This window comes from Heteronotia binoei, chromosome 3 (assembly GCF_032191835.1).
Source record: "Heteronotia binoei isolate CCM8104 ecotype False Entrance Well chromosome 3, APGP_CSIRO_Hbin_v1, whole genome shotgun sequence".
Lineage (NCBI taxonomy): Eukaryota > Metazoa > Chordata > Lepidosauria > Squamata > Gekkonidae > Heteronotia > Heteronotia binoei.
The window spans coordinates 130,632,043-130,656,248 of record NC_083225.1 but is presented as its reverse complement, the minus strand read 5'-3'; the positions used below and the strand labels follow the sequence as shown (position 1 = coordinate 130,656,248).

Below are 24,206 nucleotides of genomic sequence, written 5' to 3'. Positions count from 1 at the left end.
ATGATGATTGGTGTCGACTCACCAGCAGCTTCCTCCTCTTGCACTGCTGCTAGTTCATGGGAGGTTATACAACACAGAGAGAGTAACACGACAAAAGGACAGAAAAATAAAGGTACATAACCCACCGTGAAAACTAGCTTCTATTATTAAATTATACAAAGTCAACAAAGATAAACATACTCATATAAATTCCACCATCATAAATTACAAAACAACCATAACTTTTAGTCCTTAATGAAAAAGGAAGCATTAGCACCAAGTCCTTCTTTTCATCCTGTGGTAAAACTTCCCATCTCATTCCATGAAATCCTGGTGTAGTACTCCAGATGTTTAATGTTTGTCAAAAAATGCAGCCAATAATCCAAGTTTCCAAGGACAAGGTCCTGCTGAACCCTTGTTTCGCGTGAACTTCTTCAAGCTGCAATAATCCTGAATGACATAAATAATATACAATAAAACCATGTGCACACAAGCCATAAAACATTTTAAACCCTGAATAAAATCACATGGTTTTATTCTATATTATTGTGTATTATTTATGTCATTTAGGATTATTGCAGCTTGAAGAAGCTCACACGAAACAAGGGTTCAGTATGACCCTGTCCTTGGAAACTTGGATTATTGGCTGCATTTTTTTTGACAAACATTAAACATCTGGAGTACACCACCAGGATTTCATGGAATGAGATGGGAAGTTTTACCAGAGGATGAAAAGGACTCTTGGTGCTAATGCTTCCTTTTTCATTAAGGACTAAAAGTTATGGTTGTTTTGTAATTTATGATGGTGGAATTTATATGAGTATAAATATAAATATGAGTATGTTTATCTTTGTTGACTTTGTATAATTTAATAATAGAAGCTGGTTTTCATGGTGGGTTATGTACCTTTATTTTTTCAGTTCATGGGAGGTGGCAGCGAGAACATCCAGTGCTGGCACTCAAGTGGCCCTTGCAGCACTCGCTTAAAGCACTGTAGTGGCCACTCAGCTGTGCTTGCATCCAGGTACATTTGAACTTCCCATCCAATCCTTGCAGTAGGTTAACATTGCTTAGTATTGGATAGAGGAAGGAGGAATGGTTATCCTATTGGAAAAGAACAATATATTGGTTTCTGTATCATCCAGTGACCAGCGCAAGCCAGTATCAAGACTGAACAAGATGCTGTACCTTGCTAGACTTGTTTTCCTGTTTGCCAGCCTCAGAGAGAATGGATGTGTGTGCCTTTGTATCTTTCTTGTAACTTACATGAAGATCCAGGGATGCAGTAGTGTAAACTAGCCTCCTTAAATTAAGACCCATAGATTGTTAAATCCAGTTTAATTCATAAAATCCTTCAATATGAACTTTAGCTGGATACATAGATTGAAGCGATGTAACATTCAAAGGCTATGGAAAAGTTGCTGGTTTCTATATGCTGTAGTCCTTTTAAATTCGGCTTCTCTATTAGGGGCATCGACACTAAATCAACAAGCTAAACAATTTAAAAACAGAGCCTTTTCAAGACTGTCAAGAGAACAGACTACAAGTATTAAGAGATTTCAGAGAGAAAAAGTGGAAAACCCATCAGCTCCCACTGTGACTGAGCTTATCTGCCAGTTGCTGAGAATACCCTTCTTGACAGGATCCTCCATGCAAAAGCAGCTTAAATTGGGGGCAGCCTAATGAGGTGCCAACTTTAGAAACTGTGAGTGCCCCTGCTGGTTAAAATATTGGCAGCTGCTTTAATATGGGAGAGGCTTATAGGGAAGATGTTAACTATGTCCCTTCAACTCACGTTTTAAGCTACTTCAGTCTATCTCTCCCTTTTGCTGTTTAATGCTGCTTAGAAAAGCCCTGTAAGGATTAAAAGATTGCTGTTACCAAAGGAACCTGGTCTAGTGAGAGATATGGCTTAACCTACTTTGTGCTATACCTCAGCATCAAAGGAGCAATTACCACCACAAGTTTACTTAGGGAAGTCACCTGTATTAGTTCAGATACTTCAACCTAAAAGCAAGGATGATCCAAATGCATAGGCCTTTTTTTCTTTTTTAAAAAAAGCAAGTCTATCTTAATAAAATGAAAATAATAAGCCTGAAGGCAGATGAGCCATACTAATAAAGCTAGTCATGGCAGCAAAGGGAAAGAGGTACAGAGCTTGGCCTAAGGCTTTCAATATGTTGGTATGGTTCTATGTGCAACAGCAAGCCATGCTCTGTCATTCTGTGAACAAGGCTGGGGGATCCTGGAGCTGACAGTCACGCCTTCCTCATTGTTCTGGTGAAAAAAGGAATTGGGGGGGGGGGGGTGATGGTTCCCTCTGACCACTAACAAAATCATGTAGGACATAAGACAGGAATTTTTTTTAAGGCTGGCTAGATCCAACGCAATATACTATTTCCACTTTTGCAGCAAGTCTTTCTTTGCAATTAAATGCAAACCAGAAAACTTCAATTTGTATTTTGCTTGCAAAGCAGAACACCCCATAATCCTGTTGGGGGGGGGCAAACAAACCATAATTTGTTAGTTTTAACAGCAAACTGTGCTTTGCCCCCAAAATAGACATATTTCATTAGCTGCCCACACACAAGCCTCAGAAGAACCCTGACTTGTTCATGTACCAGCAACCTGTTTGCCACTATGCCTGAAGAATGCTATTGTCACTAAAGTTGTACTTACTAGATCTGTTGAGTGAGTAAGGTCACTTTAAAAAAAAATCAACAAAAACAAGAGGAAGAATATATTATCTGAAAGCTCTGCATTTTATGCTATGTGTGCTTTTGCAATATATTAGGCCCTTTAAAACATGGTATAGACCGACTTAATTTATTGATGTAACTTATTTGAGTGTTGAAACCTTAAAAATACATATTTTGAGACAAAATGGTTATATTATGTGTGTATTGCTTGCTCCTTATTTTCGTATGCTATTTTTATCTGGTTGACTTTCAAAATGTTAGGATAGCTATACTTGCAGCTACAATTCAATGAATTGTTTAAATGAATTGTGCTCTAGTTTGTGGTACCATATATAGCATGAAATAAGGCAACCACAGAAAAAAGCCATGATTTTGCTGTCAATTTTCATAGCAGAGTTTCTGTGACTGTTTGGAAAGCCATGTTTTCTTTGCAAGAACATGAGGCCATGGCAAATCCTTGCACCTTCAAAATGTCTGACTTGTATCAGTTATTAAGAGGGCAGGTCTAGAAGAAAAAAAGAAGAAAGAATTGGGAACACCTTAGAAAATAACAGATGATTTTCTAAGATTCAACCAGATAAGTGCAGTCAATAATCGTAATAATGTTGAAAAACTATGCTTATTAATTTGGTAGTAAGTCCTATTTCTCTTTTGATGCTTTTGAGTTGTGGTGCTGGAGAAGACTCTTGAGAGTCCCTTGGACTACAAGATCAAATCAGTCAGTCCTAGGGGAAATCAACCCTGTTTCCTGGAAGGCCAGATGTTGAATACTCAAATACTTTGGCCACCAAATGAAAAGGGAGCACTCACTGGAGAAGACCCTGATTCTGGGAAAGACAGAAGGCAAAATAAGGGGACCGCAAAAGATGAGATGGCTGGACAGCATTACTGATGTAACTAACATGAATTTGAGAGGACTCTGGAGGATTGTGGAAGACAGGAGGGCCAGGCATGCCTTGATCCATGGGGTCAACTGTACGACCGAACAATCACCAAAAAGCCCCATTTAGCAGACTGGTATCTTCATATATGATACTATATGGGGAAAGGTAGCAAATACAGTAGAAGACAGAGTCAGGATACAATATGATTGTGACAGGCTGGAAAACTGGGCTAAAACAAATCAATTGAATTTTAATGGGGATAACTGTAAAGTTCTGTGTTTAGGTAGGAAAAATCAAAAGCATGATTATAAGATGGGGGAAACTTGTCTTGGCAGCAGTATGTGCAAAAAGGATCAAGGGGTCAGCAGTGTGATGTGGTAATTGTTAAAGGCAGTGAAATTTTGGGCTGTATCAAGAGAAATATAGTGTCCCAATCCACCAAAGTGATGATATCACTTTGCTCTGGCTGGACCTCACCTAGAGTATTGTGTTCAGTTTTGGCCACAATTTAAGGATATAGACAAGCTGGAACGTGTCCAGGGGAGGGCAACGAAGACGGTGAGGGGTCTGGAGACCAAGTCCTGCGAGGAAAGGCTGAAAGAGTCAAGTTTGTTTAGCCTGGAGAGGAGATGACTAAGAGATGATGATTACCATCTTCAAGTACTTGAAGGGCTGTCATATAGAGAATGGTACAGAGTGGTTTTCTGTTGCCCCAGAAGGTTGGACCAGAATCAGTGGGTTGGTATTAAATCAGAAGTTTTTTTGACTAAACATTAGGAAGAACTTCCTGACAGAACAGTTCCTCGGTGGAAGAGGCGTCCTTGGGAGATGGTGGGTACTCCTTCTTTGGAGGTTTTTAAACAGAGGTTAGATGGCCCTCTGACAGCAATGCTGATTTTATGAACTTAGGCAGTTCATGAGAGGAAGGGCAGGAAGGGATGCACCTGTGCTTAGTTCTCGTGGCCCCTTCTTACACACTCAGGGAAATGCTGTTCACCATTTTGGGGTCCAGGCAGCAATTTTTCCCCAGGCCAGTTTTGACAAGGATCCTGAAGGGATTTGGGTTTTTTTTCCACCTTCTGGGTTTGGTGCAGGTGTCATTGGGTGTTTGTGGGAGGAGGTATTGGTGAATTTCCGGCTTTCTGCAGGGGATTGGACTAGATGACCGTGGAGATTCCATCCAAGATTGGGTTTTAAATAATCCTAAACAGAAAAGATGATCTAACTAATTCCTTGCTGGTTCAAATTCAGCAGCTTGCCTTTCTCATGCTTACTCTACTGCCTTACTTAAAGATATCTTAATCTCTTCCCCTGCATGACAGACAACAGCTGAACAGCTTCAATGGCCATTAGATTTAACTGATTCATTATAAATTAGTTCCATACATAATCCATCAGTGACATATTCTTGGTTTCATTTTTTTGTTGTCTCTAGACTTGCATAAAAAACTGAACAAAGAGACACTGTAGCCAGTTTTTTTTTAACTCTTACCTTTAGTTGTTGATAAGTTTAAGCTTGTAGGTTAGGGATCCGCAACATTTCTAAGTCTGTGGGCACTTTTGGAATTCTGCCACAGGGTGGCGGGTACAACCACAAAACATCTGCCACAGGAGGCAGAGCAACACACACAAACAAGAAGCCCAAGTGCTGGCAAGTAGAGAGTTAATTTAATTTAAAAACTGCAACAGAGGAGTGAGTGAGAATAAAACCAACGCTCTGTTGGCAGTTGCCACTGAAACAATGTTATTTTAATCTGACCAGTCTGTCAGAAGCCTTGCTGGACCATGCCCCACCTGGTCCTATCCTCTTTCTAAAAACACTTGGTAGGCACCAAGAAAGGTGTCAAAGGACACCACGGTGACTACAGACACCACACTGAAGACACCTTTTGTAGGGTACATTGTTCAGAAAATACAACATGAAATCTTGCAAATGGAAGCAGTGCTGGAGGAGCTAAAGCTTTTAATTAGTTGATATTTATAAAGTCCATAAAAAGAAAGATTCACCCACATAGCCATGCTGCCACATAAACCTGCAAAACCCAATGCAATATGTACTGTAGAAAGCTTTGACCTTTTGTTTATCCAGCCACATCTTAAGTATGTTTAAAATGGGAGTTCTAGCTTCTCGGTTTTGCTGTTGATACCCTATTTTGATTATGGTCAGGTAGTTGTTTTTCTGTCCTTTTCTTCAAGGACGATTAGCAGTTTCATTCCTGATGATTTCCAAGATTTGGATTATTTCAGCAAGGCAGTGAAAAGGAGAATAACCTTTTCACATCCCTCTGTAAATACTGCTACAGAATTCCAGGGTACTATATTTCCTATAATACATCAAGATATTCACTGTTTTACTTCAATTTTAAACTCCCAGTCCATTAACTTTAAATAGGCAAGAAAATGTGCAAGAAAACAGTTTAACATAAACAAACATTACATTGGACAATCAAGTATTTTGTCACAGGCAACACTTTCTTGATGAAAAATGATGCACAGCAATATGTACACATGCTATTTAAAAAAAAAAGCATTATTCCCAGGCGTTAAATTTACATACTTTGTAGCAATTGCTGTTGAGTTTATGTAACTCTTTCAGTGCTGTATAAGTCGAGAGAATGAATGGCTTTAACATTAATTTTTCACAATTCAAAGCTCAATAAAAAAATATGGGCTATGTACACAAAGGCACACAATTCTCTTCAAGTTAGCTAAGTTACAGTACAGTGGAGTTTGTTTAGTACTTTCCTTACAGACAATCTGCTACACTAAAATACTGATGACACATAATCTTGTTTCCAGGACGGTTCCACTAACGATAGCAGCATTGTACTCAGATCTTGGGTTAAATTAGAAATGCACATATCATTCCAAAACAAGGCTGAATGAACAACAATGTGCTAGAAAGGCGCTTATAAAAAGGCCCCCTAAACTGTTAAAACACATCCTTCACCTGAAGAAAATAAATGCCATCTCCCACTTGAAAGAAACACCAAGTCTCATTTTAAAAGTATTACATTACATTAAGAGGCCTTTTACATTACTTGCAAGACTTTTACTTAACCTTCATTACCTCAGAAAGGCTGCAAGCAATAACTTCAGAAAGTTCACAAATCTGAAGCAAAATGAATGTTGGTCAAGCAAGGTGGGTTTTTTTTGAGAAACAACTAAATGCAACTGTTCCAAATTAAGACTCCATATAAAAAGATGCTGTTGTTTACAGGAGAACCCAATTTGGCTAGGCATACAACTTCTGCACTATGCATGTTGTTTTGTACACAATCTTCATTTTGTATTGTCCTCTTGCAATAAAATTCTGGCTAGTGTCACCAACTGCCTCTAGAATTTGTTTTCACCAGTGATAGCTGAGGCAAGATAGATGTGAAGAATTTGGTTTTATTGAAACCTGTGTTGGAAGTTCATATGCATGCCTGCACTCGTGTAAAAGCAGGCTGCACATTACCATGAAGTTAATCTACTCCCAGGGCTTTGAGCTGCCTTTCAATCTCTTCATCCGAAATGGTTGCACTTTGGGATGTTGATGCAGATGGCATGCCCCTGGCAGCAGAAGGAGCCTTGGCCATCTATTAAAAAGAAAGAAAAATGAGAAGTTTTGTTTAGGCAAGCAAGGTAACTCTTGGTAACTGAGACAATAGTCAGAATGCAAACAAACTACAAAAGGTGTGCAAAATTATCACAGCAAAGCGAGATTGTTTTTTGTCACCCCTCTTCCACCTGCTATATCCATGAGAAGCCATTTCTGCATACCTTTCCAGATATTTCAATTCCAATTTCATCAAGGACTTGGTTCACAATATCCTGACTTTCTTCTTCTTCCTCAGAATCATTGAAAATGTCATCCAGAGTATCATTTACTTGGAAGAGATAGCAAGAACTGAATTAGTACTACAGAAGTAAAAGCTGCATTCCTATTCTGCAACTGGTGTTTCCCACATACAGCAGTCAGTTTCTTGGTTTCCCTGTCTGCCAATATATTCACTTCAAATAAAATAAAGCAATGACAGCAATATAACTCCAAAGGGCTGATAATTATATAACACTGAAATCCAGTGTCCTTTAGTTAGGAATTGACTTCTGCTTGATCATGAAGACTCAAAACATTCCCTAATCCAAAACTGTAAAATGCATAAAATCACAGAATCAAAGTTGGAAAGGACCTCCAGGGTCATCTAGTCCAACTCCTGCACAATAAAGAAAATTCTTAAATATGTCCCCTCCCCCGCCCCCCCCCCCACACAGTGACCCTTGCTCCATACCCAGAAGATGGAAAAAACCTCCAGGATCCCTGGCAAAACTGGCCTTGAAAAAATTACTTCTTGATACAAAAGTGGCAATCAGCATTCCCCTGGGTATATAAGAAAGGGTCAGAAGAACTAAGCACCTGAGAACCCTTCCTGCCCTCCCTTTCATGAGCTGCTTAAGTTCAAAGAATCAGCATTGCTGTCAGATGGCCATCTAGCCTCTGTTTAAAAACCTCCAAAGGAGTGTCCGCCATCTCCCTAGGAAGCCTCTTCCACTGGGGAACTGCTCTGTCAGGACATTCTTCCTAATGTTTAGCCGAAAACTCTTCTGATTTAATACCAACCCACTGGTTCTGGTCCAACCTTCTGGGGCAACAGAAAACAACTCTGCACCATTATCTGTATGACAGCCCTTCCAAGTACTTGAAGATGGTAATCATCATTTCTCATTCATCTCCTCTTCAAGCTAAACATACTCAGCTCCTTCAAACTTTCCTTATAGGACTTGGTCTCCAGATCTCTCACCATCTTCATTGCCCTCCTCTGGACACGGTCCAGCTTGTCTATATCCTTCTTAAATTGTGGTGCCCAAAACTGAACACAATACTCTAGGTGAGGTCCAGTGTTCCCTCTAACCAGAATTGGTGTGAGCTAGCTCACAGATTTTTAGCTTCTAGCTCACACATTTTTGTTTTAGCTTAAGAAGGATGGCCCCAGAGCACACTAATTTAATGCAGTAGCTCACAAAGTCGAATTTTTGCTCGCAGGACTCTGCAGCTTAGAGGGAACATTGGTGAGGTCTAACCAGCGCAGAGTAAAGTGATGCCATCACTTCGGTGGATTGGGACACTATACTTCTGTTGATACAGCCCAAAATCGTACTGGCCTTTTAAAATTTTCACATCACACTACTGACTCATGTTCAGTGTATGGTCTACTAAGACCCCTAGATCATTTTTGCACATACTGCTGCCAAGACAAGTTTCTCTCATCCTATAATGATGCTTTTGATTTTCTACCTAAATGCAGAACTTTGCATTTATCCTTATTAAAATTCATTTGATTTGTTTTATCCTAGTTTTCTCAGCCTATCAAGAATATTATGAAAATGAATGATGCAACAATTCTGATGTTCCTGTAGAATTTGGGAATGTCATATTTTCTAGGTTTGAGGAAACAGAAGACAAAAACACATCTGGCTCATTCAACAAGACTCATCCAATGCTGTACAGTATTTAGAATATTTTGTTTCCCCAGCACTGGAAATCATTTGTTTCCATCCTGGTGTCTGGCAAAGCATGTATCTAAACTGGCAACAAACAGGAGCATACACTTGCCACACAGACCAGGAGCAAACGGTGGGCTTGGATACTACCAAAAATTAATGCTAATAGAATGATTCTGTCAGTGGAGCAGGACTTTCTGATCTATGCCTTCCTGCTGCAGTGCCAAATGCTCCCCACAATGTTCCCATGGGACAGGGGGCATTTCAAAATGTTGTTGAAAACTGCAAGTACAGTTCTAACTCAAAAAGATATTATGTAAACTGTAAAATACAACTATTCTCAGTTCTATCAGTGATCAAATGATGAACAAGGGAACAGTTTGGGGTATAATGTGAAAAGTTTTAATTTACTCATTTCTTCAGTCATTTCCATTTTCATGTTTTCCTTCTGGAAATTCTGCATTGTTTGCAATGTCTTCTGTGGATCCATCTTTTTATTAACAGCCTGCATTGTCTGGAAATATAAAATACAGTATTATGCATTTGGGAAGGTGCTGAAGACCGCATAGATGACATGGAATTACCTGACAATATAGCACTATTTGCTAATTTTGATTTTCTTTTAAAATCCTAATAAGAATACTCTCTCTCTAAATTTCCAAGGGTGGCTTCATTGCAGGGATCATCAACTGCACACAACAGGGTCAACCCAGGAGTAGAATACTAATGGGTTAGTTTTTTGGAAGGTTTTTTTTTTTTTTTTTTTGCAAATCTGGAAGAAATCTGAGATTTGCAGAAAAGTCTTATTTTTTTAAAGGAAAAGGTAAAAACCTGAAAAAGTTCCAAGTGACATCTGTAAATGTTCAGATGACATCTTTGCTTCCTGTAACAGCCCAAAATAGTGGTCAGTGCTCCCCACAAGCAACAAAAGGGGACAGAATGGAAAGACCAAAGGGGACAAGAAGGCCACTGAGGCACTGAGACAAGAAAGGTGAGCCAAGAGAGAAAATGGCAGCTGAGGGGACAGTATCAATGAGAAGATGGGAAGCTGGCTGTGAGGAGACAGGAAGATCAGAAGAGTTAAAAGCCTGTGTAGATGATGTGGAACACAATAGAAAGCATGTTGTAGAAGGAACAAAGAAAACCTGAACAAGATACACGGAACCAGACACCAGTATGGTGTGGTAAAGAGATTTTTTTCTCCACTACAATCCTCATGGGTCCTCTAATGTAAAAGGCCTGGTCTCCAAGAGATTCCATTTTTTTCAAGCTCCTGATTTCCCATCAAAGACATACATAGCTACACATGGGCAGGTGAGATAGTTAACCATTCAAGACCTATTAACAGGACTACACAGTATGCCAGTTTATGACATTCTCATTTCTTATAAATTGGTCCCATCCATTTTAAGTTTCAGAATACATGTGAAGACATTTGTCTGAATGGAATGGGAAATATTCCACTGGTTTGGGAGATATTCAGTTTCTCCAAGCACCAAGATTTTTTTAAATGCCTCCATGGTTTATCTTGATTTTATCTGTATTTTTATGGTTATATGCTTGTGTACATTCTTAAGTGTTCACAAAATATTTCTTTAAAAGGATTAGACATCTCTGTTTCTGAACTGTCACTTGGCAGTCAGACTCATTATGACCAAAGGAAACAAATTCATTGATGGTGTTTCTGCTTTTATTATTTATTTATTTAGTTAAATTTATGAATTGCCCAATCCCTGCTGCTTCAGGGCTCTGGGCGATGTACATCATCACATAAAAACATCAAGATCACAAAATAGTACTAGTACAAAATTTCTTAAAAAGTCAGATGGCAAAATTTCTTTCAGGTTTCTATTCCATACTGTGGCCACTTTGTAGGGAGGGGGACAGGGAACAGAGCAGCCTGGAGAAAAATCTGTTTCTGCTACAACTTCAGCAAGTTCAAAGGGGAGTATTTAACATTTCAACACACAAAATGGAATGTCAACACATAAATGGAATACAGACAAATTTGCTGTCCCGCTAGATTCAGCAACAATGGAATATGATAGATACTCTATATATAATTATACATGCCAGCATGAAGGTTCTTGTTTAACTTGTTTTGTGTGGCACTAACAGGCATTGTTTTACACATTTTGACCCACAAACTTTCTCTATGCAATTCACTGCGCAATGACATAAAAATGTACCATATTGTGAGCAACTAAATATAGAGGCAAGGAATTTTGTACCTTAATCACTAAAATATACTGTTGCAGAAACTTTCATGTCATTTTGTCAGGGAGAGAGTTACTTGAGCATACTTCTTGAAGTGCATGACAATGAAGAAGAAAAATCTACATTCACTGGACACATGCAATAGGACTTCTGTTTGAAAAAGAATCTTGTTTCTTATTACAAGGGTTTTTTTAAAAAAAAAATTTGGACAGTTCTAAAAGTAATTTCTGATGCAATGAGGAGTTATTCCTTAAAAAAGAACACAGTATAGCACCCCACAGCATGTGTACAAACTAAATACAAGCAGCTAGGAGGCAGTCCCACAAAAAAACATGGTCATTGCTTGTATATACAGCCACTTCCCACCCACTATAAAAGAGTCACCATGAAAAACAGTATGTATAGCGCTGACCTATGCTTAAAGACCTGACTGACAGTGAGGAATTATGGTCAGAAAAAGAAAAACTTGGAATGTACAAGCACTCCTGAAACACTTAATTCAAAACAAGGCATCTAACAGTTGAATAATCCAAACTTAACCTCCTCAAACCAACATCTCTCCTTCATGATAAATCGCAAGAAAAAGTGACCAATTATTGCCAAGATAGGTACTATCTATTAGCATCAATTAAGAAAACAACTTGCAGCTGGCATACTGCAAGATACCTGAGCCAGTTTGGAGTACTGGTTAAGAGTGATGGATTCTAATCTAGAGAACTCGGTTCAATTTCCCACTCCTCCACTTGAAGCCAGCTGACCTTTAATCAGTCATAGTTCTCTCAGAGCTCTCTCAGCCCACCATAAACCTATATTTCTCAAAAGGGCTAGAGCTTCTGGCTGCCAGATAATCCCAGGATCGCCTGGCAATACTACACATAATACTGTGTGATGATTAATTAATTAATTGCAGGTTTACCTTTGCTGTTGTTGACATTGCTCCTGCCATCTTCATCTGGGAGTTCATCAGTTTTGTTTGAGTAGACATGGATGTAACTTTTGAACTAACAGCATAAGTTCGAGTTTTCTGTTTTCTCAGCTGCACAAGTTGCTTGGCCAGAACCTTACAGGCTTCTTTGTTCCCAGTTTTAGCCATTTTCTTTATTTCTAATTCCTATATATTAAAAAGAAATCTTATCTTAGTATGTATATTTTTCCCATCCCTTAGCATTATTCATTTACTTATTTCAGGAAAAGTAGGCAAGGGGCAGGGGGACACAAACAGCCAATGTTAAACAACCAAGCCTATTTTCCAGTGGCATTTGTGATGGGTTGGTGGATCCAGAAGTTTTCATTCTGCTAATGGTGGAACCTTCCTCAAATGCAAGGCAGCTTGTGCTGGCCACAAAAGACGACCTTTAGATCCAACCCAATATTTCCAAAAATCTAGTTGTAGATAGGATAACAGACAGACAGTAAACTGCATTCTAACAACAGGTGAGAGGTTTACCACAACCAGTTTGGCCACCTACTGTGGATGGTGAACAGTTTGTATTCTACTTACCAGTTGCTTTTCCTGCTTTTCCAAAGCTGCTCGATCTCTGACTATGGCCCTCTGTGTACCTCGCAACTCTCTGTTCTGTTCTTTAATTATATCTGTGAGACAGCATATTTACAGTTAGCACTATTAGCATACAAAATGTGTTACAAACATGTAGCATGTCAGATGAAAACATGCTTCCCCTTCCCACAGGAATATGATTGCTATGTGAAAGACAGCCACTCTTTAATGACTAGAGTAACAAAGTATCAGCAATATGCATTTTATTGCCAACTCACAATAACACTGGCATGTTGGTTTTAGGCACCCACATCAGGAAAAAAAACACCATCCTGATAGTATGTTGGATATGCCATTCTGCCAAATGATATTCCAAGGATGTCATTTTTCCAAATAATATCTAGCAGCTGCCTAGAAGGAACGTAACTTTGACGCTCACCCCACCCCCCAAAAAGAAACACTGTCAGGTGCAGCCTATGCATCTTTTAAAGGTGCAGAAGCCCTGCCAAAGACCATCATGGCAATCCTAACAAACAATCATCAAAGACTGACTATATACATTAGGGAAAGGGTGTCCAACATGTGGTCCAGGAGCCAAATCAGGCCTTCGAAGGGCTCCTATCAGGCCCCCAAGCAACTGGCTGTCATCTGCATCCTTCTCTCTATACCTTGCTTTGTGAGGCTTGCTCAATTGCACAGCAGAGCTATTGAGTCAAGCCTTTCTTTCTTCGATTGCAGGGGTGGGGAACCTCCATCCCGATGGCTGTACACAGCCTTCGAGGTCACTTGGTGTGGCCCTTGAAGATTGCTGGGCTGAACTGAGCTATGTGGCAGCCTCCCTGGGGCCTGGCTGGCCAACGAGGATTGTGGGGCCCAGTCGTGCTGTGCAGCAGCTTCCCCAGGGCCAGGCAGGGATCACAGGGCCCAGATGTACTGTGCGGCAGTCTCCCTGTGGCCTGGCTGGCCAGCCAGAATTGCTGCAGGGCCTGGAAAAGTTACTGTTTGCACTTGATTATCCCAGATGGTGTGGCCTAATATGCTAATGAGTGTGTGATCTAATATGCTAATAATAGGGGATTGGTCTAATATGCTACCGAGTTCCTGCTGGGTTTTTTCTACAAAAAAGCCCTGGACATAGGCATTTGCCTAGGGCGGCGGGCCGTGTGTGTGTGTGTGCGCTCCAGATTAGGCTCTCCCCACATTACCTCAAATACTCAAACAGGCTCTCCCCACAGTACCTCAAACAATTATGTGCAGTAATTTTGCTGGCCTGATCATTCTGCCTCAATGGAACACTGTTTAAGTTATGATGTTATAAATATCCATATGGCCCTTGGCAGAAAAAAGGTTCCCCACCCCTATTCTATTGGCTGAGGCTCCTCCCCCTCCTGGTCCCCTGGGGAAGGAAGGAAAGAGCCAGAGCTTCCTTTGCCCAGTTCCCTGGATCCCATGGGAGAAATACAAAGAAAGCACCTTTAAGAACAATGAGTGCTATCATTTTAAGCATGTTTTAAGTGTGTGTGTGTGTATATATATATATATATATATATATATATATATATATATATATATATATATATATATATATATATAATATAAAATTGTGTTTGTGTCCTTTATAAAGTTTACGTCTCTGCTATCTAATTTTAAATAGGTACACACATGGATCGGCCCAACCCAACATGGTGGCCAAACGAGGTCTCATTTATGTCAGATCCATCCCTCATAACAAATGAGTTCAACACCCCTGCATTAGGGTCCTGAATCCTGAGATCTTTCATGCCTTACAGGGAATACATTAGGATTAAGAAACATACAGATGGGGTACAGGCAACTTTGATTTACCACACACCTATGCATGATCACATTTTTATCTCACTCTTTCTCAGAGGGGTTCACAGTAAGGTTGTTCCACATTCTCCTCCCAATTTATCTTTACACACCTACCCATGATCTATGTTAAGGAGAAAGAGAAAGAAGTCTCTCTGGTCAAATTTCAGAACTCCTGTTCATTAATCCTGGTCATGTTCATAATGGAGCATTATAAATTGATGTTCCTTAAAATGACTGTTCTGCACACAGTGGGGAAGGGTGGCAACCATGATTCTGAGTAATATCTGAAATTTTGAGATTACACGTTTTTTAAGTTTTCAGATATAAATTACTATATCAGCACACATACATGGGCATCTAATGATGATAATATAACTTTTTATCAGACATATACAATCAAAACTATATTCCTTTTTATCAGATATATACAATCAAAACTACGCGCCCCGGAAAATCTAGATCGGGCATTACATGCCGTGGCTGAGTGGCTCAGACTGAGCGGGCTGAAGCTTAATCCTGCGAAGACAGAGGTCCTTTGCTTGGGCCGCCGCGGCCCAGGAAGGGGAATCCCCCTACCAGCCTTTGACGGTGCGCCGCTGGTAGCGGCGGACAGGGTCAGGAGCTTGGGGGTGCTATTGGAGCCGTCCTTAAAGATGGAGGCTCAGATAGCAGCCGCTGCCAAGTCCGCGTTTTTTCACCTTAGGCGGGCAAGGCAGTTGGCCCCCTTCCTGGAGTGCGACGACCTAGCAACAGTGATCCATGCTACGGTCACCTCGAGGTTGGACTACTGTAATGCCCTCTACATGGGGCTGCCCCTGTCACGAACTTGGAAATTGCAGCTGGTGCAGAATGCCGCGGCCCGGCTGTTACTGGGTCTCCCAAAGTGGGGACACATTCAGCCGGGTCTTTGGACCCTGCACTGGCTTCCAGTGATATACCGAGTCCGGTACAAGGTGCTGGTTATCACCTTTAAAGCCCTATATGGCTTGGGACCTGTCTACCTGAAGGACCGTCTTTCCCCGCATGTTCCCCAGAGAGTACTGAGGTCGGGAACACAAAATCTCCTTACTGTCCCTGGGCCGAAAGAAGCCCGCTTGAAATCCACCAGAGAAAGGGCTTTCTCTGTTATGGCCCCTACATGGTGGAATCAGTTGCCGGAAGAGGTGAGGGCCCTGCGGGACCTTGTTCAGTTCCGCAGGGCCTGTAAGATGACCCTCTTCCGGCTAGCCTATACCTAGCTTGAGAACTTAATGCAACTTGCCAGATTCTTTTATATATATTTCGAATATTTATTAATATTTATGGTTTTATCTGTTTTATCTGCTTTAAATGTTTATTCCCTTATATGTTTAAATATTGCTTAATTTTATGCTGGATCTATTGTTGGAAGCCGCCCTGAGCCACCCGTGGGAAGGGCGGGATATAAATTCTAAATAAATAAATATATTCCTGGTTATTATTTGAACTATTTATGTTTCCTACTCAAGCACAGTTTTTTCTACTAACTCACAAGCATACATACACCCACTGCTCCCCCCTCCTCCCCTGGCATCTTATAGCAACAATTTACTATATTAGCATCTGTTCTCAAAAATCACATCACTGAGAGTCAGGCAAGTATAAGAATTTTACTGTCAGGAAAAAGCCAAAAGAAAATTATAACCAATACTGTCTCAACAAAACAAGGTAGAACAATTCTTTTGAGGCAGTATTTGTCTGGAGTATAGCATGCCAGCATTTAAAACTATTACTAATTTTTCCTGTCATTTTATTGTAGAAAGGTTGCTCTATAAACCACAAGCCTTTAGGGTGAGCATTACACTTTACATTAATATGTACTCTGCATTTTGATGGACCTGCCAAGAAACCTTCAGTCAGGCATGGGGAAAAAAACATGGTCTATAGCCAACCTTTCCAGTCCCCAAACATTTAGCTCGACTTCAGCAAGAGCTTGCCACTGCAAAACATAAGAGTGGAAGAACACAAATGTAATGCAGGGGTACTTAATGTGATGCCTCTGGGCAACATGGCACCTATCAACACTTTCTCTGGTGCCTGTCAAATGTTTTTAGGAAGTGGGTGGGCCAGGTAAGGCTTTTACCCAGCAAGGCTTCTGACTGACTGCAGATTTTAAAATCCCCCCCTTGGCATCAGCTGCCACCAAAGCACAAGGATCTAAACTGAGTTACTGAAGTTAAAAAGATAAAGGTAAAGGTAGTCCCCTGTGCAAGCACCAGTCATTTCCGACTCTGGGGTAACACTGCATCACAATGTTTTTGCAGCAGACTTTTTAATGGTGTGAGTTGCCATTGCCTTCCCCAGTCATCTACACTTTCCCCCCAGCAAGCTGGGTACTCATTTTACCGACCTCAGAAGGATGGAAGGCTGAGTCAACCTTGAGCCAACTACCTGAACCTACCTTCCGCCGGGATTGAACTCAGGTCATGAGCATAGCTTGGACTGCAATACTGCAGTTTACCACTCTGCACCATGGCTCTTGCACTTAGTTAACTGAAGTTAAGCTATGGCAATCATTTTGTGGCTGGCTCCATCTCCTGCGGCTGCCATACTGTAGCAGCCATTTTGTTGCTGTGCCTACCATTCCATGGCAGAACTTCAAATGTCCCCATGAGCTCAAAAAGGTTGGGAACCCCTGATCTACTGCATCCATAAGTAAACAGCATTAGCTCAAGATAACTCACTATACGTTTTAATATTGATGTTTTCAGTGGCTTACTTGCAAGAGCATATCTGTAGTCACCAGTAAAATTTCTAAACAAATTTGGAGATGTAATTTTAAAGTCATTTAGATAAGATCAGTTTCATAAGTTTTAAATTGGGCGTTATCTTTCTTCCAAAGAAAATCCTTGTATAACTGGAAATTTTAAAAATTATCAAAAATACTGTATCTTTCAGGATGGAAGCTTACCTTCCACTCCAAGAGACACAACATTTTCCTGAACTATATATGAAACCATGGCTTCTGAACAGCAATAAAGTTTTTAAATTATGGGATTGACAGTCAAAGACTGACAAGATTTATTTATTCCTTTGTAGTCAGGTACAGTTTGTGTTTTGATGCCTGGGGTCATATCAAAACAGCTCCCAAAATAATTGATTTAGGTTGTTCAGAAGACAGTTCCCCCCAAGTCTATACAAAGAAATCTTAGTCTATTAAAAATCCCATTTCTTTTCAAAATGAAACATTTCCAAAAGTAAGTTTCCATCCTGGCTTTGCAATCTGAAGGAACAGATTAACCATAATAAATACAGTGGTGCTGCTTTTCACAATCTAGACTGGCAAAAATGAATAAGACATGAACTGTTGCCAGAGATTTATTTTAATGGTTATATTAATCTTTCTTCAAGGATTCATCTATCTAGACAGTTCCAAGTAATACTAGAATAAAATTATTTCAGAGACGTAAGGGGTGCTAAGGAAAGGTTTGAACAGGAAATGTTTTAATAAAAGAGAGCCTCTAATTCTCTGTAAATGCTTTAAAGTCAGTTAGCTGCCCTTTGAAAAACTGCATGGATGTTTCATGACCTGGTTTGGGCACTCAAATTAGTGCAATATTCATCAGCAGCAAAGCTGTGAGATGAACAACAATGCAATTGATAAATCGGTAAAGCCAGAGGAAAGACACTAAACGTGACAGTAGATTCCTAATGCATAGCATTCAACAAAACCTGCTTCCAAGGATAGATGCTCTGCTGTATAATACAGTAACCTGATCCAATACGCTTTTCAGTACAAGCCTATACAAAGTCATCTCAGTCTAAGTCCTTGAAATAACACCCGTCCCCCTCAGCTGTTTCCACATTGGGAAAAGGCTTGAGCCTGGGGAAGCAGGAGCCCTTACTCCCCTCAGTAGCAGTGTTCTGAGCCTGTTTGGGCTTGCCTCCCCCCATTTTTAGAAGCCATTCCTCGCAGCTGTTGTGCCTTTAGGGAATCTGGACTCAGCTCTTTACAAACATTAACATGCAGTTTGGCCTGTAGTTTCTGTAACTTTTAAAATATTGGTTGTACACACTTTAATAGGTTCTTTCAAGCAATTTATTCACTAATAGCAAAACTGATCCAATATGAGGATATGTAAAATCTAGTGATTAGAGCTATGAATGGGCAGGACAGATCTTTCTACAAACCTGGAAAGGATACCAGGTGTTCAGAAATATCTGAAATCCGGAAAACAAAAAACCCACAAACATTTTTTAAAAACCAGAAAATGACATAATGAGTGCATGTAGTTTTAAGCAACAGATTTCCTAAATGGCTGCTCCTAGGCAATCACAGAATTCCAGGCTGGTTTTCTGTGAGTAAAAAAGGCAGGGGAAGAGGGAAGGGTCCTTTTCATCTCACAACTTTGCTTTCCAGGCCTACTTTTGGGACTTACTTTGGGACCTAAGGTTGCCAGTTCCAGGTTGGGAAATTATGGAAATTTTGTAAGTGGAGTTTAAGTGGGGCAAGGTTTATCATCATCAGTGTACATCACTGAAAAACATAGAATTAGATATACAAGATACACAGTTACAAATAAAATCAATAAAACAGTCTAAATCATGGGTGTCAAACATGTGGCCCAGGGGCTGAATCATGTCTCTGAGCAACTGGCTGTTACCTGCTTCCTTCTCCCTCTCTTTTGCTTCCTTCTGCATCACAGTTTGGGCCAGAGATCAGCAACAAATTTTGGTCCAGAGCCCAAAGCTGTTTGGGGGACATACAGGGAGAGGCGGTCTCTCAAGTATGTTGGTCCCAGACTATTTGAAAGATTTAATCTTGTATATGAAGAACAGAGTATAAATAGAAGAACTGTCACTTTAAATGCATCAGGATTGTTTCTCCATTGAATTCCATCTGGAGGCTGGCAACCCTAGGCCTGGCAGCAACCACTGGCTGACTCAATCCCTCCCAACTTGCATTTCAGTTAGTCATGGCTGCTCATTACTGTTCAACAGCAGCTACCCTATGAAAGTCAACACGATGTAGCAGTTAGAACTTAGGATCTGGAAGTCCCAGGTTTGAAACTCTATCTGTTAAGCATTGTCTATTTCTTTATTATTATAACCAAAGTACAGAAATATTACTAACCATGAATTGAGCCTATGCACAAAGTAGAGAACCCCCCTTTGTTCCTTTAGCTTTTACTAACAAATGCAGATAAAACCTCCTGGGACTAATTCCCATGCCAGCAAGGCTGGAACCCAGGATGAACTGACCGCAGTAGAGATAAGGAAGTTACAGTGAGAAGTTTCACACGTGAATGTAGAATTTTTTAGAGAATGTAGAACTGTTCATAGAACATTTGATGTGCCATCTTTAAGTATGTGTTTTACTGTTACACTGTATCAGTTCCAATACCTAGCTCGGCTGAGCCACATGGATTATCAATAAACCAAACTTTGTTTCAAAATTCAAGGACTGGTTACTTTGAGATCTAATGCTTGACACTATCTTGAGCTGCGGAAGCTCACTGGGTGATCATTAACCAGTCACATACTTTCAGCCTGACCCACTACACAGGCCTGTTGTATCAATAAAAGGTAGGTCGATGAATCCCTTCCTATGCCTTGCCCTCCCAAGGCTCCACCCTTACATGTATAGGAATTTTTCAACCCAGAGCTAGTAATCCTAAATGGGAACTTGGGAGCTGGGAGATCCATTGTGATTCCAGATCACCAGGCTCTACTTGAAGGTTGGCAACCTTAAAAGGAGAGAATGAAGCAGGGGAAAGGGGAGGGGCTAAGGCTATTTTCAGGAAAGTGAAAGAAGAAATAGTTTGTGGGGAACTGAGATGCCTCCCGCAATTCCTTGTGTGTTCCCACTTGCATATATATAAAATTCTCAACATAGTCAAATCAGTGGATACTTAAATCTAGACACCAGAACCAAAAACAGACAAGACAAATCTTTCTAAAAACTTGAAAGATACCCCAGGTTTTCAGAAATATCTGTGTTCTTAAAACAAACAAAACAGTAATAATAATAATAGAATAATAGAAACAAATGCTATAGCTAAAAACAAACAAACAAACTCCACTGGCCTTTGCTAGTTAAAAACATTATTCCCAGCCTTCAAGCCTTGCTTTCTGTCAGTAAAAGGTGGTGGGAGTGGCCAAGGTTCTTTCCAGTACTGAAAGGCCTTCGAGGGAGAACTCAGTGGGACCAGGCTTGCCAGTAACCACTAACTAGGATACATACTACCACTCAGATTACTTTCCCAGGTCTGCCTGTTATTGTTCAACAGTAGCCTCCTTATGAAAACCAGAATGGCATAATGGTTAGTGTTTTAGACCATGATATGATTTGTTTCCCCTCTATGCCATGGAAGCGCATTGGGAGATCTTGGGCCAGTTATATGTATCATTAGATGTATATGCATACTAACCACACAATATTAAGAGTACACATAGAAAACAAATTAAGCTGTTAGAAGAAATATATTTACCACACAATGACAACCACTATTATAATTACTACTGCTGTACATCTAATAGTAAGGCTCAAATAAACTATGCAAGCAGAAAACACAGGCAAGCTACAAATGTCAAGGTTTTCTATACAAGGGATACCCCAGAACATAGAAAAAACATGTCTTTGTACAATACGATCCTCCTTCTCAAACATCCTGGTAAGAATTGAGGCTCCAAGAGCCCTAGAATGCAAAGAATGGTGGAAACAAGAGAAAAACAGTTATCCATAAGAAATAAACTCACCAGCTTTACCCCAAGGAGACTATGGTATGGTGGAGAGAAACATTTGGATTGGACAAAAAGTTTCACAATAATTTATTCCTCATTCCTATGCCAGGTGATTCTTCCTGGACATTAGCTTGTGATTTACTAATACATTCATGTGGAAAAGGACTTATTGCTTTGCAAAGGTCCCCAAATTTTCTATGCAGGAGATTGCATCTCAGAGGAAAAAACAAATAAAAGATTACAGTTGTGTGTATTTAGATGAACAACTGCCTGACTGAAAATCTTACCATATGATAAACTGGTCTGTATTCACCCTACTGTCTAACTCTCATCTGACAGGAGAAACATAGCAAGATAGTTTTCTATGCAAATTTATATTAGAAGAAAGCTGAGCAAACCAGCACTGCCACTACAAATATGCATTCAAAATCTTTTCCAGCCAAGAAATTGGGGGTTGGGATTACCTAAACTCCTGTGGTGTGATGTAATTAATGAACAGGATATACTTCCCCACCCTGAATGCTCTTTCTGAATAAAATGTCCACATATTGATTTGTGAAGATAACATAACCTACAATATGTTTGTTTTACAAGGCAAGGGATAAGCAATATATTCTGCACAAGTCATAAAGGAAATGTTTCTCTCAAAGATCACCAAAAAGCAGTATCATCTGTGTGATTTAGTCCACTATATTTCAAAGGAATACAACTAAATAAATTCTTCAAAATAGAAGAAAAGCTTCAAGGGAGTCACAACACAAAGTTCCTTCCTTTTATCTTGTGATACTGCTTTAAAAAAAATCTGTTGTAAACCAAAAATGCAAGCCCCTTCACACATATTGCTTAAAGAAAACAATACAATTTTATGCCAGTAACTATGAAGAAAAAGTAATAAAGAACATCATTTAGAACAGAACACTAAGAGCTTCTGTTAAATCTAGGAACCAGACCTCATTACCAATGCTGAGCAGACCAATTGTTCCAAAAAGAAAAGGAAGTTCAAGCTTTAGTGAACAATGCATCCTGTTCCCTTGGTGTGTATTTTTAAAGCACTTCTAACAATTTCTTAGATAAAAACCCAGTTCTTAAGCACGCTGACATACTTTTAAAAGAGTGAGCTAGCTCCAAGTATAATCACCAAGTATAATCATCAATGTCATAGTGTACTGACTAGACAGTTCCGCCTTAAGGTGCTTCTGTATCTGTGTGACAAAATATCTTAACACTCACATATAACAATGAGTCATGGTCATTTTTTTTTCCTTCCTCCTTTCTTGCGCAAACAGCCACCTTAACCCATACGACGTTCAAACCAAAACACACACACCTAACTTCTGGCCCACTGAAGGCAGATGCATTGGAATGCCGTCCATGAAAAACCGAGGCAGACTGCCTGTAAACTTGCTTAAGTGTGGAGAAACGGTGAGAACCAGAAAGAAACTGTCTATGGGGGATGCTAAGAAGTGGCAATGGGAAACAGAAGATACGCGAGGAAATCAAGTCACGGAATGGAAGTCATTCGTCCAAACCGTTTATTCGGAGACTGCGTCCTCTACCCCCAGGTCAGCTCAGAACAGATAAAAGAACAAAGTCGGAGTCCCGCGGCACTTTGAAGACCAACAAACTTTTATTCAAGGTATAAGCGTTCGTGTGCAAGCGGACTTCTTCAGGCAGGTATTAAAAGGTATAAGTTAGCGCTAGACCTTCCTGAAACGCTGAAAAGGGAGATGACAGAGCCAGGGGGCTTCTCTCTGGCAAGACGCCGTCGTTGTACCTGTGCCTGCCCCTCAATGGAAGAGGGGGGCTCTGTATCCCAAAGGGACTGTGAACAGATCACCATCTCGTCTCCACTAAGGAGCTTCTTCCTCTACTCACCGTCCACCGTTTTCTTCTTAAAGAGCGAGGCCATGGCGGCGCTTTTCGCGTCGACTCTCACTAGTGGGCTCGTTCCTGTTTCTCAGCTGAGCAGGAAGCAGCTTCGGCACAAGAGTCCCGCCTCCCCTGCGCTCGGGAGAGGCGGAGGTTGCTGCCGACAGGACGGAGCGAGGAGAAGTAGGGGCCCCGGGCTGAGGCCGGCCCTTAGCGCCTGGGTCCGGGCAGCCGCCGTCAGCGCTCTGGCCTCGGCCCTGCTACGTCTTTCATTCGCTGGCAGAATTCGGCGGCCAGGGCGGGCGCGGACTACACACGTGAATGGGACGGCTCACGTGATAAGGGTGCTTATTGGGCGAGGGAAAGGGAAACGCTGGGCTTTGGCGTTCCGGCGAGCGGTTTGCTGAGGCTTCCCTGGGGAGAAAGGTGGGACCATCGCTGCTGTCTGGCAGTGAGTTCATATGCCCACTCAGTTATCAAGCTTGTCGGTGGGGTGACCCTGTTCAGTCACTTTCTTGTAGATTATTGTGATGATACAATGGAGAACGGGAGAAGCAGAAGGTGGGAATTAATTACCACGTTTTTAAAAATGTTAATTAGTGCTCAATACTAGCCTGTAACAAATTACTTTCGCTCCTGGAGTTGTGCCACTTTCAACGGGTTTGCTTTCTGCACTGCGGGGTAGAAAAGTTTGCTCTATGGGATGTCTGGGTTCTTAAAATCCATTTTCTCAGCTGTTCGAGTGATGGTAGAGTGTGGTTGAGCATAATCGCATCACGCCACCACTTCCAGAACTGCTGAACTGCTATTTATTCTGCAACTGTCTTTGGCAGTAACTTCCATAAATAAGATGACAGGAGTCTGTACATACACATAACATAGCTGCCATATAGTTCTGTCAGTACTGTCCATAAAACTTTGCAGTGCACAGAATATTCGTTACATCATGAGATATGATGGTTACAAGTGCTCAACAGCTATTCTGACTTGTGGCACAATAAAATTCTGTCAATGCAATGAATACAACCAATGGATGTGCAA

At 40.6% G+C, this 24,206-nt stretch overlaps 1 protein-coding gene across 1 annotated transcript; it reads right to left on the bottom strand.

The window, feature by feature from the left end:
• Positions 1-5,508: 5,508 nt before the first annotated feature.
• On the bottom strand, positions 5,509-23,488 carry CHMP2B (charged multivesicular body protein 2B). The gene is made up of 6 exons (XM_060234435.1): positions 23,172-23,488; positions 12,765-12,856; positions 12,180-12,374; positions 9,458-9,560; positions 7,328-7,434; positions 5,509-7,143 (listed from the first exon to the last, which is right to left on the bottom strand). The coding sequence occupies exons 1-6, from the start codon at positions 23,203-23,205 to the stop codon at positions 7,030-7,032; spliced, it is 645 nt and encodes a 214-aa protein (XP_060090418.1). The 5' UTR covers positions 23,206-23,488; the 3' UTR covers positions 5,509-7,029.
• Positions 23,489-24,206: the final 718 nt, after the last annotated feature.

Coding starts and splice junctions, on each gene's coding strand:
- CHMP2B (XM_060234435.1), bottom strand. CDS start 23,205: ATGGCCTCGCTCTTTAAGAAGAAAACGGTGGACG. Junction 9,561..12,179: donor CAATGTCAACAACAGCAAAG/GTAAACCTGCAA, acceptor TTATATTTCCAG/ACAATGCAGGCTGTTAATAA. Junction 7,435..9,457: donor GGAAATGACTGAAGAAATGA/GTAAATTAAAAC, acceptor ATCTCTTCCAAG/TAAATGATACTCTGGATGAC.